The 16,682-nt window shown below is 38.6% G+C and overlaps 1 protein-coding gene across 1 annotated transcript in view; it reads left to right on the forward strand.

The window, feature by feature from the left end:
* pde8a (phosphodiesterase 8A) overlaps positions 1-15,298 on the forward strand; it is a 45,628-nt gene extending 30,330 nt beyond the window's left edge. The window contains exons 9-22 of the mRNA XM_044203854.1: positions 518-606; positions 755-806; positions 902-938; positions 2,796-2,873; positions 3,013-3,083; positions 4,631-4,795; positions 7,507-7,555; positions 7,726-7,861; positions 7,972-8,170; positions 9,862-10,079; positions 11,019-11,151; positions 12,148-12,312; positions 12,459-12,588; positions 13,194-15,298. Of these exons, the coding sequence (XP_044059789.1) occupies positions 518-606; positions 755-806; positions 902-938; positions 2,796-2,873; positions 3,013-3,083; positions 4,631-4,795; positions 7,507-7,555; positions 7,726-7,861; positions 7,972-8,170; positions 9,862-10,079; positions 11,019-11,151; positions 12,148-12,312; positions 12,459-12,588; positions 13,194-13,300 (1,629 nt within the window). The 3' untranslated portion in view covers positions 13,301-15,298. The remainder of the gene's footprint in view (positions 1-517; positions 607-754; positions 807-901; positions 939-2,795; positions 2,874-3,012; positions 3,084-4,630; positions 4,796-7,506; positions 7,556-7,725; positions 7,862-7,971; positions 8,171-9,861; positions 10,080-11,018; positions 11,152-12,147; positions 12,313-12,458; positions 12,589-13,193) is intronic.
* The last annotated feature ends 1,384 nt before the right edge of the window (positions 15,299-16,682 follow it).

A 16,682-nucleotide genomic window follows, 5' to 3' on the forward strand; every position in this document is an offset into this window, starting at 1 on the left:
AGTTGTCATTGTAGACTATTGCATCACAATCAGATCAGTCTTGTAGGTACTGGTACTTTGATATCTGCTCCTGCCTATGTGCACATTCATCCATGTGTGCTCTAAGTCTTCTCCACTGGCCTTACAGCAGCTCTGTTTCATGTACATAAGAACAGCAGTTGATGGCCGTGCTGTAATCTTACTACACAGAGAGCGAAGGTCAGTCCCAGACAGGCAAACAGCAGGACGGGCCTTTTTAAGCTGCCACAGCAGTCTGTAGGTGGGGGGACATGAAACAAGCGCAATGGACTCCAGGAGTGCTCCCCTTACCCATTAAAGCAACTTGCTGCTCTCTGAAATACTCTGACCCACACCACCCCACCACCTAATCTGCACCACAAACACCACCATGCTACACCCAGTCCACACCCTCATTTTCAAATCTTATATTTTGTCTGTTTTTACGATGAATTGTTCCTAAATATGTTCCTATGTCTGTACATTATGTGTATGTATGTTCTGGCTTGTTATGTTCCAGGAGTGGCAGGGGATTTATTATGCCAAAAAGAAAAATGGAGACAGCATTCAGCAAAATGTGAAGATCACACCTGTAATTGGACAGGGAGGGTGAGTGACAGTATGCTGGCTCATTCAGTCTTGCTGAATGTAAATTACATTTCTAGTCACTGAATAATTATACTGGATATATATGAATGAATAATAATTGTATCCCTTTATTTTTCCTGGTGTACTAATTGGCTTTTGTCATTCACAGAAAAATCAGACACTATGTGTCTATCAACTGGCCTTTAAATGATAATAATAAGGTGAGATGTGTTTCCAGTTTTGCTGATTTAATACTGAATGAAAGGAGCTTTCTGGCCTGCATGTACCAATGTGCTTTTCTTCTCTGTCCAAGCAGAGTGATAAAACCAGTGTGCAGGCAGAGTCTCAGACAGGTAAGATCCATCCTGAAATTCTCTCTGCTCCATAAAAATGCCCACTGTAGGTGCAAGACAGCTCGGTCTTAACTCCACTCTGTCTTAGAATAACATTACATTACATTTTATTATGCTAAACCACTCAAAAGACTGTGGAGTCTTGCAGATTTGCGTAGTTCAGGTTCTCTCTGCTGGGCAGTTATCAGCATTAGTGATGGAAGTTCTTTCCATGGCAGTGTCACTTGTGATCTGTCACAAGGTCTGAGGATCTGAGGGCCAGCATTGTGTTTGTCATTAGGAAGCACACCATTCAGTTTCAGTCGTACACAGAGGATACACGGTGCTAATTTTAACTGATTGTTTGCAAACACCAAATATTTGTTAGACGTTAATAACAATAAATTGGAGATAGCCACATTTGGGAACCTAAGCTTTGTAAACTCAAAAACTTTGGAAATATATCAGCAAATGTATTGCACCATGCCAGAAAATCATTGTTTTCTTTAATCATGACCCACATTTCAAACAGTAGACTAAGAGAGTGCCCAATCCCGCTTTATCTAGTCTTTTGTTGACCTTGAAAAAGTTATCCATTCTTTTATTTCCTCTAAACTGAACTATTGTTCCCTGCTGTATTGTGGTATCAACCATAAAGCCAATTCACAGCTGCAAGTGATTTCAAAATGCAGCAGCTAGGCTCCTGACAGGCAAACAAAACAGGGATCATATCTCTCCTGTGTTGGCGTCTTTTCACCAGCTCTCTGAAAAGAAGTGACTTTGAAATCTTTCTGTTTGTTTATGAAGCTTTGCATGGTTTTACAGCAAAGTATATTTCACAGTAACTCTTATACAACACCCCTATGTCCCCTAGGTCTTCTGATTAGGGAGTCTAAATCTTGACTATGTTTCTAATGTTATGGTACAACCCAACCAAAAGTGTTTAGCCAGCATAGTCATTTGCCATTTTGAAAAATGTATTAAAAGCTTTCTTTTTCTTCTCTTCTCTCATACGTGATCTAAAGTCTAAACTCAGGCAGAATCTTGAAACAAAGGTGCAAATTTATGGAGAACACATTGACTGAGACAAGACAATTATCTTTACAATAACTTTAAACGTTAAAGTTGGCAAATTTGATATATTTTTTAAGTATTGTTTGTGAAGCCAAAACCTGACATATCTTATTCCTCTGTGCAATAGGCAACTGTTGTCCAAAAACTATTGAAAACAAAATCAGTGAACGACACTGTTGCACTGGGTGACATGTTCCTTCATTACCAATTAGTCAATCCAAAATACACCGTCCTGCTGCTGTAAATTACTCACTAGAGCAGCAAATGTGTATTAATCTGCAGCTGAAAATATTCCTGAAAAATGCACTATTTAGTCCTGTGTAAAGAACATTTGCTAAAAACTACAGTGCCCAGCTGTTTTAGAAAATTACTAAGCATTTTTTTTTAATTAAATTAGTTATTTTTGACCACTTTTTATAGATTTACATCCTCCTTAGGAACTTATGGGCTTGAGGCTGAGTGCCATATGGAAGTCCTAAAGTATTGAGCAACAGACTAACATTTGCTGACAATAAGAAATATATAGAATAACACCAGCCTTATCCTTTAAATGCCTAGGACAGATCTGACAATAGAAATTAAATAGATTATAATATCTACTATTTTCTCTCAATGGATTTGACCTGTGAGGTTGACTTGACAATCCCAATTTTCTTCCACATACTGGAGTATTTACAGTAGCTTCTTTGATGTGCAGAATGTTTAATATCACTTAAAATTATTATATTTCGCCAAAGTCAGCCTTGTCACTAAACTTGAACTGGGTTTGTGTGTGTTTAATGTAAGGTCTTTTCTTCTCCCCAGACATCCAATCCAGTAAGCACAAAGACCGAAGGAAAGGCTCTCTGGACGTAAGATCCACAACATCTCGGGGGAGCGATGGTGAGAGTGAAGGGAGATAGTTGATGGAAACTCTGGGCGTTTCTTGTCAGCTTATGAAACCTTCCCAGTTGTCCCAAGTGTTGATTGGACACGCGCAATAATGGGATGTCTATTTTTGTTTTTTTTTTCATCCTGCCAGGGAGCTCACAGCGAAGGCACTCCTCAATGGCCCGAATCCACTCCATGACTATAGAAGCTCCCATCACCAAGGTGGGTTCATCGCCCTCCCCACCATCCCAGCCAGCATCCATTATATGATTAGAATTTTGTACTGATGTTTTGTATCTCATGACTGAACCGCCATGAGCACATCCTGTACAGTTACTTGCACTGAGGCTAGAGGCCACGTATACCATGTCAAGGGGAGGTAGGCTGATAAAATGCCACATTTCATGCACAAGACAGGAAAACATGTTGGACCAGAATGAACTGCTGTTTGAGTGGTTTATGTAGTCGGCAGCCTGCATAGTCGGAAACAAAAAAAGTCCCCAGGGAGGGGTCATATGACACACTGCAGTTCCACTGCTGTATCATTTGACTGTGTAGTCAGTCCCTGTAGGCATCATCCTCTCCAGAATAAAGCACTGATAGAACTGCTGGTACTGTGTGTGTCTGTGAGTTAATGAGAACTTGTGTTCTTGCATATGCTTGCTGACCTCGCCATAGGTGTCCATTGTTAAAACCTCCACAACCTCCAAGTTCTGGAGGTTGTTCATATTCTAGTAAAAATGTAAATCGCTCTGTACATTTTCCGAGCATCACACTACTGGGCTTGTCCAATCTTGTTTTTAGCACTTTAGAAATATATTTAAAAAATCTAATTTTAATGTTAGAGACACAGTCCATCTTACATACTTCTATCCCATACCTAGACTATTGCAACTGCCTCTTTATTTAAAGCAATAGTTTGATATTTTGAGATATTCTGTTATTTCTTGCTGAGAGTTAGACGAGAAGATCAATACCACTCTCATATCTGTCCATTCAGTATGATGCTTGAGCCAGCAGCTGGTCAGCTTAGTTTAGCACTGGAGACTGGAATTGGGGAAACAGCTAACCTGGTTCTGGTAGGTGGATTTTTTTAGTTTTAAGGCAAGCAGATTCCCCCCGTTTCCAGTTTTTATGCTAAGCTAACCATCTCTCCACTGAAGCTTCACATTTAATGGACAGATATGAGCGGTATTGATCTTCTCATTTAACCCTTGGCAAGAAAGTGAATGAGCAGAATTAAGATGTGTAACTTCATCACACCTGTTCTAACCTCTTTACATGGGCTCCCAGTATGTTTTAGGATTGATTTTAACATCTTACTGATTATTTTTAGGGCGCTTCATGGCATGGCCCTTGCTATATTTGTGACCTTTTAGTCCCTTATAAGTGTGTACGCCTAAAACTACAGAAGACAGATACCTTTTCATTCAGGGCCCAGAGGCTTTGGAATGACCTGCCCGAATAAAGTGAGGCTGGCTGTATCCACATCTATTTGAAACACAGTTTTATTGGAGAGCTTATCCTGATTTTACTTGACTTTACTTGAATTGTCTTTATTTCTTTTATGTTATGTTATCAGAAACTGCTTTGCCTATTTTATTCTGGTTAAGTAAATGTCTTTTATTTTAAATTCTATGTTTTCAGTTTGCTTTTATTATTGTTGGTTTTTAAAAAGTGCTTTACAAATAAATATTTATTATTATTATTATTATTATTATTATTATTATTATTATTATTATTATTACCTTACTTATTTTGTCATCCAGGTAATCAACATCATCAATGCAGCGCAGGAAAGCAGTCCAATGCCCGTGGCAGAGGCCTTGGATCGGGTACTGGAGATCCTGAGGACCACTGAGCTCTACTCCCCACAGTTGGGCACCAAGGATGAAGACCCCCATACAAATGACCTCGTGGGGGGGCTGATGACGGTAAGCAGCAGGTCCTTTTAGAGTGCGAGGGTCCTTCGAGAAGTCTGAAACACCCAAACAGCTTCCTTCCGCTACGAATGAATCGACTCCCATAAAACACACGTCAGAGCGTTTGCAGAATTCCACAGCGATAACACATGTCTACATGAATGTCCATGAAGCGTTCACTATGAAAGCTCATGATAATGTGTTAAATGAAAGAAACAGAAAGTCCGGAGTGTCCATGTACGTGGACTTTTGTTTTTGTAAGGATTTCTGTTCATATTTGTGGAGGGAGCGAGAGACAGAGAGAGAGATTAACAGACAGCAATGGTGAAGTACAGAAGTAGAAAGATTGCCAAGTTGGCAGTCTTGGCAACAACCCCAGAGGAAGTGTTAGATTGTCCTTTGTGCTCCTGTAGGCTGGAGAGGAAAGCCCACCCCACCCTCTCTTTCTCCCCCCTCTGCCCCCTCTCTCTCTACACAGACTCTGCACACAGTCACACTCACATGAACCTCTTCCTCTCAACTCCACAGGCCTGGAAACATCCTGTTCTTTGGATCAGATGAATAAGCATGGCTTTACTTATACATGTACACTCTGGATACACAGAGGCAGAGAACTGTTACAAATAGTCCTTCCCCAGAAAGATTTGTTCTGCGAATAAAGGCTGATGAAACCAGAAAACCATGAGCTTTGAGTTCAGGTTTAGATGATTATTTATGTATGATCATATTGGTTTATGAGGTGCCTGGTGGCATAATTATTTTCTCAGCTTTGCATTTCCGGTTTGTTGTGGTGAGGTGTGCTTGGTCTGAACTCAGAGGACCCAGTGAACATTAAGAGAAGAACTATCATCTTTCTGGGGCAAAAGTCTTAAAATAACCAATGTGTACAGAGACAGCGCCACCATGAGACAATGCTCGGGTCAAAGATGAGCCAGTCTCCTCTTCCTTTTTCACTTGTGAAGTAAACATTTCACTCTGCGACACACACCCATGTACTCACTAACACCCAAAATGTATATATCGTGGGTGATATAGGTTGTTTGTTGTTTGAGAGAAGAGGAGGCCTTAATGCTCACAATGTTTTATTTTTAGGGAGGGTTTTTTTTTCTTTTAACATTTTCATGACATTCAATGGCCTGAGGACATGGTTTTATACCACATTATACATTTTTAGGTCAGAATGATTTCACTGTAGCTTCTTGTCACAGTTATTCTTTGAGAGACATTTAAACAATATTTCTTTTTTCAAAAAACTGTAATGGATGCAAAACTACTGTAGTTGTTGTTGCTAACATAAATCAAGAGTCTACAGTCATTCTAAATTCTTAATCCTCTGGGAACCATGAATAACTGTACCAAAATTTCATGGCAATCCATCCAATAGTTTTCAAATAATTTAGTCTTGAAAGTCAGTTGATCACCCGACTGACATTGCTAGCCGCACCGCTAGTGTGGCTAAAAACAGTTTGATCAATCTTTACTTTACCAATTCTTAATACATAATTTATTATTCACAGCTGATAGAAATCACAGTCCTAGCAGAGCTGGATCATTATACTTTTAACCACTGAGAATCAGTGTTTGATTATTTGGGTGATGAAGTGTTACCCCACTGATAAGCCCCATTTACTATCACAGCATGCAGCACTGCCCAGAGGAAGACAAATGTCATAATGGAATAATTTACTGTAGATTATCTGACATATGTACATAAATTATCATGGTGTCATTTCTGACACAACTATTACAGTTCATACATATGGTCATCATTTTCTAAACTGCATATTGGTCTTAATAAGCTCATCTTGGCTGCCTCATCCCTCCACTGCCACTGTACGCTAGTGAGGAAACAATATGAGGTGTCAAAATATTATAGCTTCCAAAATATTGTGTCATAGCACAGATCGACGAATACTCATCAAAGTGTTTAATATGGTAAATCAGGAAAACCTGTGTCTTATTTTTTATATTGTTGTGATTTTCTCTTGCTTCAACTTTGTCAAAATGCAGCAACAACACATTCAGACAGGTCCAAGAAAACCTCTTGTTTCTTTTTCTTTTCTTTAAAAAAAAAATCACATTGACATATGAAAAACACAGATATTAATTGTTCTCTTTGCTGGGAAAATCATTTGAAAATGAGTTAATGAGACTGTAGTCATGGTTCAAGGGTTTTAGGCTGTCATCAGCTCATTAGAAATGTTAAAAACAAACTAAGATGACAATTTAGTTGGATGAACCTTAATCTGTCCAGATACCTCTGGTGCTCTGAAGTGTTCAAAAAGTGATACTGTTTTCTTATCTACTTTTCTGATGGAAATTCCCCACGACTTATGGCTAAATCTGCATATCATTCGTCTTGTTTTGTGGGACAATAAACATCTGTGATGGTTGATACCCATGTGCAAGTCACAGTAACGTTAGAGTAAAGAAATGGAGTACTTTAGTCTGTGCTAAATTGAGCTGCTAGGAGCACCAAGACAGAGGACTTGTATATTCAATCTGATGTAAGACTAAATGTCTTAGCTAGACAATTGAATCCAAAGCATCCAAACAATTTGACTGTCCAAATTATTTTGAAGGGCCTTGCAGTTTTTTGACAGAAGTGATGCTGGTGCTCCTAACTCCGATCTGAACGATGAATGTATGAATTGTATGTATGCAGTCAGTTTTCTACACTTGTTACCTCAGTCCCTGACATTTTCTTTCTTTCTTGTTCACAGGATGGTTTACGCAGATTATCAGGAAATGAATACATTTTTTCCACAAAACGTAAGTTTACATAAAGCATACAGGAGGGATCATATGAAGAGCTATGCTACGTGTTATATATATTTCTTTTTTTCTTCCATGGTTCATTCAGAGGTAGTGAACAACACAATTCTAACTTCCCCCCCTCGTTATCTGAATGCTTCCTTTCCTGTCTCTTCCTTCGCCCACAGAGCCCCACCATATCCCCAGTCACCTGATAACTCCTCTATCGTTAAATGACATCCCCCCTCGTATCGCCCAGACAATGGAGAACGAGGACTCTTGGGACTTTGACATCGTCAACTTGGAGGCTGCAACCATGAAACGGTGAGGCAACAACACAGTAAAGGGCTACTAGAGGGACTGTGTCTAATTTTTTTGTGTGGAGGGAGAGCTTGGGATGAGAGTTTTTGTTAAACCATGCTGAATCCTCGCAGGCCTTTGACCTACTTGGGCCTGAAGATCTTCTCCCGCTTTGGGGTCTGCGAGTTCCTAAACTGCCCTGAGGCCACTTTGCGCTCCTGGCTACAAGTGATTGAAGCTAACTACCACTCCAGTAACTCCTACCACAACTCCTCTCATGCAGCTGATGTCCTGCATGCAACGGCATATTTTCTCTGCAAGGAGAGGGTCAAGGTAAGTTAACAAATAGCAATAATTGATAATAAAGCATACTATTTTTAAAAAGTACATGTCAAACTTGCAAAACATACCATGAGTTTTGCTTTCACAATGTTGCTACTGGTCCATTGCCTAGGCTAAAGTTGTGGTTTGTGGATTAGTCAATGGACAGAAAATTATTCGGCAACCATTTTGATAATAGTAATTTTTTAAACAAAAATGCCAAAAATGTACTGGTTCCAGCTTTTGAAATGTTTGCATTTACTGCCTTTTGGACTATTTTTTGGACAAAACAAGCAATTTGAAGATGTCACCTTTCACCCATTTTTCACAATTTAGTATTATTTTCTGACACTTTGTAAACCAAACTTAGCTTAATTAATTAATTAAGAAAATAATAACAAATGAATTGATAATGAAAATAATCATTAGTAGCAGCTTTATTACTCATTATTAGCTTTTATCAGGGAGACTTTTGAAATAAGTCTTGGGTTACTTAGCTGTTATTTGTGTATACATAATGAAATATATGAATAAAGTTGCAGTGAACACTGTTGTTACAGTTATTATAGTGTGATTGGTATGCTGGACAAATGCTCACTTCTTTACATGCTTTTTTGTTTTATCCTTGCACAGTGTGTAGAAGCCACTCTGCCCATGGAGCACTGTTAACAACTGTTATGTTAAAGTCAATGCTACATACAAAAAAACTAATGCTTTCTGAATACTTACATTTTCTGTATATGCCCAAACACCTACAATATCTCAAAGTTGGGATTTTCTACCATCAAGCACAGCTCTCTGCTCAGTCTTGAGTGTCATGTGTCCTGTCTGAGCCTGCGTTATCCAAGAGAGTCGTGGTTCTTCCCAAGTGTGTCAGTGGCTCAGTAACTGGTTTAGGGCATGCACTGGCTAAGCTGGTTACCAAACTGTCTATTTCTGATCTGATGGAGTGATCTTTCATTGGCTTAGCCAGTGAAATGTTAAGTTACATCACCCAAGGTTAATGAATCCCTGAAACTCTACAGACAGGTTAGCAGGTCTGTTATGTTGCAAATTAATTTAAAAATTATATGATATATTTTGATGATCTGTACACTGTTACTTTTTCTTTATTTTTCTTTGCTCATACTTCTTTACTTTTTATAGTCCTGTGTCACATGATGAAAAACTGCCCAGCAAGCAATAAATGACCTCATAAGTATGTTGCCTAAAATTACAAATAGTTGAGTGCAGCTGTTTGTTCTCTGTGCTCAATTTTATTATTAACTAGTTCTGTTATTTAAGTCAGTATTTTAAAACAATAGCCTCAAAAGTAGATTAAAATTTAGATTTTAAAAATCTGCAATTTTATTATTATTTAGTCTTTGCTTGATCTAGCATTTCATTGTAGCTGTATAATGCTTACATACAGTATATTGAGTGACATTAGAAATATACACATTTTACAATCAGTCATTTGCATGTGTTTGGCATCTTGGGAAAGCTTAGGATCCCTTGTAAATGCAGCTAAATTAAGGTAAAAATTATGTCTAGTGAATGTAGTAGAAGGTTATACTGTGTCAGCTTTTGGCCTAGTTTATCATTCAGAACGGCCAAACTTGATAACAATAAGACCAAGGTGGTAATATACCAGACTTTTCCTTTAATGTCTAACAATCTGTCCTGTTCCATATTTATGTTTTTCATGTTGTTTGCCCCAACAGCAAAGTTTGGATCCCATTGACGAGGTGGCTGCCCTGATTGCTGCTACTGTGCACGATGTGGACCACCCAGGCCGTACCAACAGCTTCCTGTGCAACGCAGGAAGCGAGCTGGCCATCCTCTACAATGACACAGCTGTGCTAGAGAGCCACCATGCAGCACTGGCCTTCCAGATCACCACAAGAGATGATAAGTGCAACATCTTCAAAAACATTGAAAGGTAGGAGAATCATTACACAAGGAATAGGTCACCACAAAAAAATTAAAGTTGTCATTATTTGTTCATGCCTTGGCTAAACTATTGAAGTTAAGTGGATGTAGACATATGTAGCGACAAGTCTGAAAAAGACTAAAATACCTGTCAAATTTCTACAAAGACCTCAAATAGTCTAATCCAACTGTCCATTAAATAAGTGCATTGTGTGCTCAAAAGACCAATATTTACCTCAGTGTCTCCAAAAGAGCTAAGCTAACAGTTTTTACTAACATGCGGTTGAGAAGATGATGATGATGATGATGATGATTATTATTATTATTATTATTATTATTATTATTATTATTATTATTATTATAACTTTGGGCTGAACTATTCCTTTAATTTATTCCAAATTAGGTGAATTAGCTGACTTTTGTGCTTATGTGCTATTTCAGCGATTACACTAAGAACCAAGTTGTGTGGAGAAATTTTTTTTTACAAACTCTGCTTTATTTGATAAACAAATGTTCTGTAATATACAGATTGTGTAAAATTGAGAAAATTCAGATTTTCTGTATTGAAATTGTAATAAGAAATTGTTTGTGATACAGACATCACCTGAAGCTTGCTTAGTACTTCTATTCCTGTGTGCACTGACGTGATAGTGAGCCGCTGTAACAAAAGAGTTTCCCCTCGGGGATCAATAAAGTATTTCTGATTCTGATTCTTAAGCATTATAGGGGATAAGCTAAGTCTGCATATGAAAGCAATACTGTGTGCAGCGGTGGGGTAGTAATGTGATTTGAGTCCCAAAGCAGAATAGCTCACATGTGCTGGTCCCCTCAGAGGGGGAAGGTGAACAAAGCATCCTTTCATCGCCAACCGTTCACATGGGTTTTCATGCTATTTACCACACTGTCATCTCACTCGCTCTGTTTTCTCTGTCCATCTCTCTCTCTCTAGGAACGAATATCGAACACTACGACAGGCTATCATTGATATGGTGCTTGCAACTGAGATGACCAAACATTTTGAACATGTCAACAAATTTGTCAACAGCATCAACAAGCCGCTGGCTGCTCTGGAGGAGAATGGGGTGAGATTAAAAATGAAATCACGCTGCAATGCTTTTAAATGTGTATATATATATATATAAATATTTCATACCTGTGTAGAAATAATAGTTCTAATTTTAGCATTATTTTGTAAATAGATCAGTGTTATGTTTCAAAGCAGGAAGGACACACAGGAGCATTAAGACACTAGATAAACACAACTATTGTAGTCTCATTCTGTCACACACTGTCGCAGAATTATACTCAGTCCGACAGAATGCAACCAACAGTAGTTTAAGAGCTTGAGAGATGATGATACTGGTTCAGGAGACTCGTGGCCTGTTGTTGCATAGATATCTTTGTGGGGAGAGAATTTTACAACTTGGTACCATTTTTCTCGTCTGTGTGTGGAATGCTCAACACAGACATTTAAAAGTCGTCTTGCCCTTTTAAAGGCAGGAATGATGTGAATAAATGATTTGATGCTGATTTTTCACTCACTATACTGAATATAGTCACTTTCAGAACTTTCAATTTACACATATGGAACATTTAAGAGTTTGGTATAAATTGTAATGGAGTACAAGTTGATTAAAAAACACAAATTTAAAAAAGGCTCTTTGGACTTTGTGTCACATTAATTCAGTTAACCTCTAAACTTGAAGGTCTAAATATAACAGAGACCTCACTCATCTTGGCTCGGCAATAGACCGTCTGTTCTTCTGCTTAACGTAATTGTCGGTGAATTCAACCTTGAAACATACAGTAGGCTGCAAATCATGTGACTGCACAAACCATGCTGTACTCTTTTACATATAAGTGTTGCAAGAGCTCATAATGAGCACGCACTGAATAAAGACTCTCCTTAAAGAAAACTCAAACCTTTATCAGCTGCCAGTATTTTATCTTCCCAGTTTGGTTTGTGCAGACACAGTTATTTTTAAAGTTGTTCAGCTTCTACATGTGAGCTGTCTATTGCCACAAATAAGTAAAACTTCAGTTGTCTTTGTGCTAATGGTCCACTTCTGTTTTTTTAGGGAAACAGTGATGAGGAATCTGTCAAAAGCATTCTGACATCCCCCGAGAATCGCATCCTTGTCAAGCGGATGCTGATTAAGTGTGCAGACATCTCCAATCCATGTAGGCCTCAGGAGCTCTGTATAGAATGGGCTGGACGTATCTCAGAGGAGTATTTTGCACAGGTAATTAGAAAAAATAACATGGTGTTGATGGTGTGGGGAGATAGATCTAGCAGCCAGCAGCTGCACTGTTTTGGTTTTTTTGTTGCTATTGTAATTTATGTATTTATTGTGCGTTATGATCACTTGTGCTGTCATCTCTGATACAGACTGACGAGGAGAAGAGACAAGGTCTACCAGTGGTTATGCCTGTGTTTGACAGAAACACATGTAGCATCCCAAAGTCCCAGATTTCCTTCATAGACTACTTCATTACGGACATGTTTGATGCATGGGATGGTAAGACTACACAGCATAATGCACTAGAGATACCGTTGGTTTAAGACACCGCATCTCCCAACAGAACACCACAGTTGAATTTCACATTTTACATTTGTACTGAGTCTTAGGGATGCACCGATTTGATACACCAGATCGGTATCAGTGCAGATACCGACCTTATCAAGCGGATCGGGTACCGACCAGGACGTGACCAAGCCACATTAGATACAGTACAGATCAGTTACATTCATTAAGTCATGGTGGGCCACCAACTGACTTGTAGCCACAGCATTCCCTGGCCTCATGTTACCTTACATTAAAATGAATCCAATGACTTACACACACACAGTGAGGTATTTGTGAAATAGAGAACACCAGTATCGGATCCGTACTGGGAATCGGTACTCGGTATCGACAGTCCTGAGTTGAGGTAGAAGAATCTGTACCGGGAGGGGAAAACGTTGGATTGGTGCATTCCTACCAAGTCTTTCACAAAAACGTATTAATAAGATAGTGGTGTTGATTTAAAAAAAAAAAAAAAAAAAAAAAACATCACACTGTTATTAAAAAAAAAATTTGTCAAATCTGAAATTGAGCTTTAACTTCTTTTGCCGTCTCTCCAGCTTTTGCAGACCTCCCCAATCTTATGCAGCACTTGGACAACAACTTCAAGTACTGGAAAGGCCTGGATGAGAGGAAGCTGCACAGCCTGCGACCGCCTCCAGAGTAGGCGCTGCAGTGTCCGGCCCTGAGACTCTGCAGTCCGGGGCAGCCCTCCTCTCTTATGCTGGGGCGTCTCTCTCCCAGCCAGCCAAAGGGCCTCCTCGCCTTCACTCTCCTGCTTCTGTAGCACGCCGAGCGTCCACATGTCCGTCCATACAGAAACCACAGAAGGACTTCCTGACAGGCAGTTGCAGCAGTGACATTGCTGGCTTTACAACCCTGTCAGATGAGAACTGTGACAAACAGACACGGACACAAAGCATCCTTATGAACGTCTCGTGCCTCTCAGGCATTCGCAGTCTAGCTGGTCAAGTGACATGACTGAGAGACAGTCCTTACAGGCCTCCTGGCAAAGCCTCTAATTACCACATGGGCTATCCTGTCTGCCTGTGAAGTTGCTGTTTGAGTAAAAACTGCTTGTTTACTGAATAAGCGAGCAACACTGGAGGAGTGGATGAAGTGTGGTCTGGATATGAAGGTGTTCAATCACCGTCAGGCCATACAATCACCTTTAACCTCCATCCTTGTGCTTGCAGCAAGGCAGGACTGCTCCCTCTGCCCCTGGAGGCCACACCATGAAAGAACACTCCACTGCTTTTTTTGTTTTTGGCAATATATTCATGTGTCCTTCAGAAACACATCCGAGTTGACACGTAGCTGTCATAACAGACATGTGGGAGGGGATGCTTTATTTTTGGGTCAGGGAGTGGATCTTTACTTTAGGCCACTGCTGAGAGACAAACGCCTCAACATCATGATCATAGGTAACTAATTACTGATGATTTGGTATGTTAATTTTTCTTAGATGTTCCATATTTTCTATATTAAAATTCATAAATGAATTAGTTCATAAATAAGAACAAAAAGAGAGAGAAAAGCCAAAGCTGATGAAGACAAATACTACTATAACTCTCAAAAATTCACAATTATTATTCATATGAAGAATTACCATATTAAACATTTTTATTTTCTTATCAAAAGTACAGAACCAGTTTGAATGAACACTTTTGTATTGCACTGTAAACAATATTAGAAATGTCTATGTCTCAGTGATTTGTCCAGGGATGGGATGTTGCATTGTAGAATAAGCTGTTTTTGTTGATCATCAGGAGTGTGTGTGTGTGAGAGAGAGGGAGAGAGAGAGAGAGAGAGAGAGTGTGTGTGTGTGTGTGTGTGTGTGTGTTTGGGTTGTAGGTGTGGGTGTATTCATTGTTGCAACAATCCCTTACTCTTGGTTTAATGCTGTAAACCGCTTGACATTTGACAACAGCAGAAATATGTGAAAACATTTTGGACTTGAACATTTTTTCTCCCAGAAATTTTTGTATCTGGTTTATCCTACTGAAAAGACTGCCTTATTTTATACAATATTTATACAGTACATCCCACTGTGCAACTGCAATGGACATCTGGAGTTTTTATTATAACATAGTCAGAAGGTTATGTTCAAGTAAATCTCAATATTTTTATAGACAATGAATTTTACACTGGATTTGCAGCAAATGAGATCAACCATTATAGCTATCTGAATACCTGTGAATTGGATGGTCACACAGAGCATGTATACAGAGAACTAAATGGTTAAGAAGGATGTGGATCGCAGAGTTGTCTATCACTGTCTTGAAGCAGTCTCCTAGAGGCCAGCTTGCATTGATTTTTGATCAAACATCATTCTATTTTGGCCACTTGTCGAACATCCTTATGCACAGACCCAGGGAACAGCTTTTTGTTCAAGGCTGGTTTCACATTAGGATACTAATATATGTTAAAGATTGTTGCTTATTAAGAATATTTCCTCCTTTAAACAGTATATAAATGCCATAACAGCTAAGCAAATTATGGTTAATAAGATGTATTGACCACGGTTATCTTTGTTTCTCTCTTATGACAGAATTGTACACTCAATCAGGGGATTTGTTTGTTCCTTCTGATTCACAGCTTGGTCTGAAGGCACGGAAAAAAATTAGAAACTATTCAATGAAAAATAAAATAATGTCAATTATAAGTTTGCAGTCTATTTCCTGCAATGATTCAATGTCTGTCCTCTTTTGTAATCTTTCTTTTTTCACTCGTTCTTTATTAGCCTACAATATGTATAAATGTACTGAATATTTGCACTGTCTGAGTCTGTCTAGCTATTGAACTACCTCTTTAGGTCACCTGTTTTACTTTGAACAAGATACAAGATTTGGCAAAAGGTACGTCTTAAACTACACGGTGACTGGCTGAGACCCTGACTTGTATGTACCGTAAAAAGGACAGTATGAAACAAAATGAAATATATTTTGTATTTCACTGAGATGGCATATCAAACAAATCTCTTTCTTCTTCCAGACTGGCATACTGTCCAATTTCAACATTGAGTGGTAGAATACCAGATCTCAACTTGGGTAGGAACAGGTAGTAGGAACAGCCTTACTAATTTCCTCTGGGTCAATCCTTATTTATCATTTTAAAATAGTCAAAACTATTTAGTTGTTTTTTTTAAAGAACACAATAAAGCATAACAGACTGTTACAAATATGTTACATAAATGTTTCATATTTTCAGTTTTTTTTATCTGCCACATGTGGTTTAAGCGAGACTATGTAACTTTGGCCACTGTGGCTAAAATAATCATCATTTAGCTAAGTTTGCTACAGTTAGCTAACATTGGCCACCATAATCTACTGGTCATACCAGACCAAATAAGGCTGTAGCAGCAAAAACCTCTGAGCGTACTGAATTGATCAATCGTGTTATATTGCCTATGAATTCAACTTTTCATTTTCAAGAGGAGAAATGTGTGATTTCTTCTTTCCAAAGTTACATATTCTGGCTTAATGTTTGGTTAGATTTAGGCACAAAAACGACTTGGGGTTAGATAAAAAATATGGTTTGGTTTTTAAAAAAAAATACTTACAATGTTGGCTGTTGGTAGGAAATGGGAAATAAACAATGGTCTCCCTGTGTCTATTTCACTTTGTTGACCCATCTATCCACCGCAACCTCCTCCCTTCAAGGTTTTGCGTTGCTAAAGACAATGCCATTCAACTTCCATCTTTGTTCCTGGCAGAGTCAATAATTCATGCTGCTGCTAGAGGTCCTTGTTAGCTGAACATAAACATAGGCCGTCTTAAGCATTTGAACAAACAACAAATACTTTAAGTTTAAGGACAGTCTCTTTCCTCTTTATTACATTAAATTTTTTTCAATTATATTAACAGATTGATGTAATATATCGGCTCTGATGTAGTAATAAATCAATATTGAGCAGAGCGATTACAAACTGTACACAATCTTTGAGAGCGACGCTACAGTTTGGTGTCTGGTAGTGTAAGGTACTGAACATGGGGATGAAACATGCTAGAATAAATATTTTTTCCATTTCTAAACGTAGGGCATTAGTA

This window comes from Siniperca chuatsi, linkage group LG1, assembly GCF_020085105.1.
Source record: "Siniperca chuatsi isolate FFG_IHB_CAS linkage group LG1, ASM2008510v1, whole genome shotgun sequence".
Taxonomy (NCBI): domain Eukaryota; kingdom Metazoa; phylum Chordata; class Actinopteri; order Centrarchiformes; family Sinipercidae; genus Siniperca; species Siniperca chuatsi.